This window comes from Limulus polyphemus, unplaced genomic scaffold (assembly GCF_000517525.1).
Source record: "Limulus polyphemus unplaced genomic scaffold, Limulus_polyphemus-2.1.2 Scaffold10886, whole genome shotgun sequence".
NCBI classification, from domain to species: domain Eukaryota; kingdom Metazoa; phylum Arthropoda; class Merostomata; order Xiphosura; family Limulidae; genus Limulus; species Limulus polyphemus.
In genome coordinates, this window is record NW_013676496.1 from 874 (window position 1) to 1469 (window position 596).

The 596-nt window shown below is 34.7% G+C and overlaps 1 protein-coding gene across 1 annotated transcript in view; it reads right to left on the minus strand.

Moving 5' to 3' along the window:
* Positions 1 to 324: 324 nt before the first annotated feature.
* LOC106476557 (cadherin EGF LAG seven-pass G-type receptor 3-like) overlaps positions 325 to 596 on the minus strand; it is a gene marked incomplete at both ends in the record, with an annotated part of 13590 nt that continues 13318 nt past the window's right edge. Inside the window, one exon of the mRNA XM_013937206.1 lies at positions 325 to 508. Coding sequence (XP_013792660.1) covers positions 325 to 508 — 184 coding nt within the window. The remainder of the gene's footprint in view (positions 509 to 596) is intronic.

Genomic DNA, 596 nt, shown 5'->3' on the forward strand with positions numbered 1-596 from the left:
AGTTAAACTAAAAAACAACTAACATAACTCTGGCTGCCTTAGTCAAGCTATATCTTCTATATACTACTGCCAGGAGTTAAACTGAAAAAAAAACTAACATAACTCTGGCTGCTTTGGTCAAGCTATATCTTCTATATACTACTACCAGGAGTTAACTAAAAAAAAAAAAAAACTAGCATAACTTTCGCTGCTTTGGTCAAGCTATGTCTTCTATATACTATTGTCAGGAGTTAAACTTTAAAAAACAATACTAACAATTATTAGATGATCATTTTGGGGATGTCTCTGTCTGTTCTATTCCACGACGTTAATATGTCAACTTACAGTGTGTATAAGGGTACGCCAGCTCGATAATTTTTCTTACTGTTAGTGTATACACTCCCTGCAGTATAGAGGGCATTCCGTCTCTGTCGAGCCGTTTCTTTACTCGAAGCGATACGCTGGAGGCGATCTTGTAGTCGATGTAGAAACGTTCTTCTGAATTATCTTCTGTTATAAGGTACGAGAGCTGGAGGGTTAACAGATAATGTTTATATAAAATCATGGGATATAAGGGTTAACAGGTAATATATATATATATATATATATATCACAAG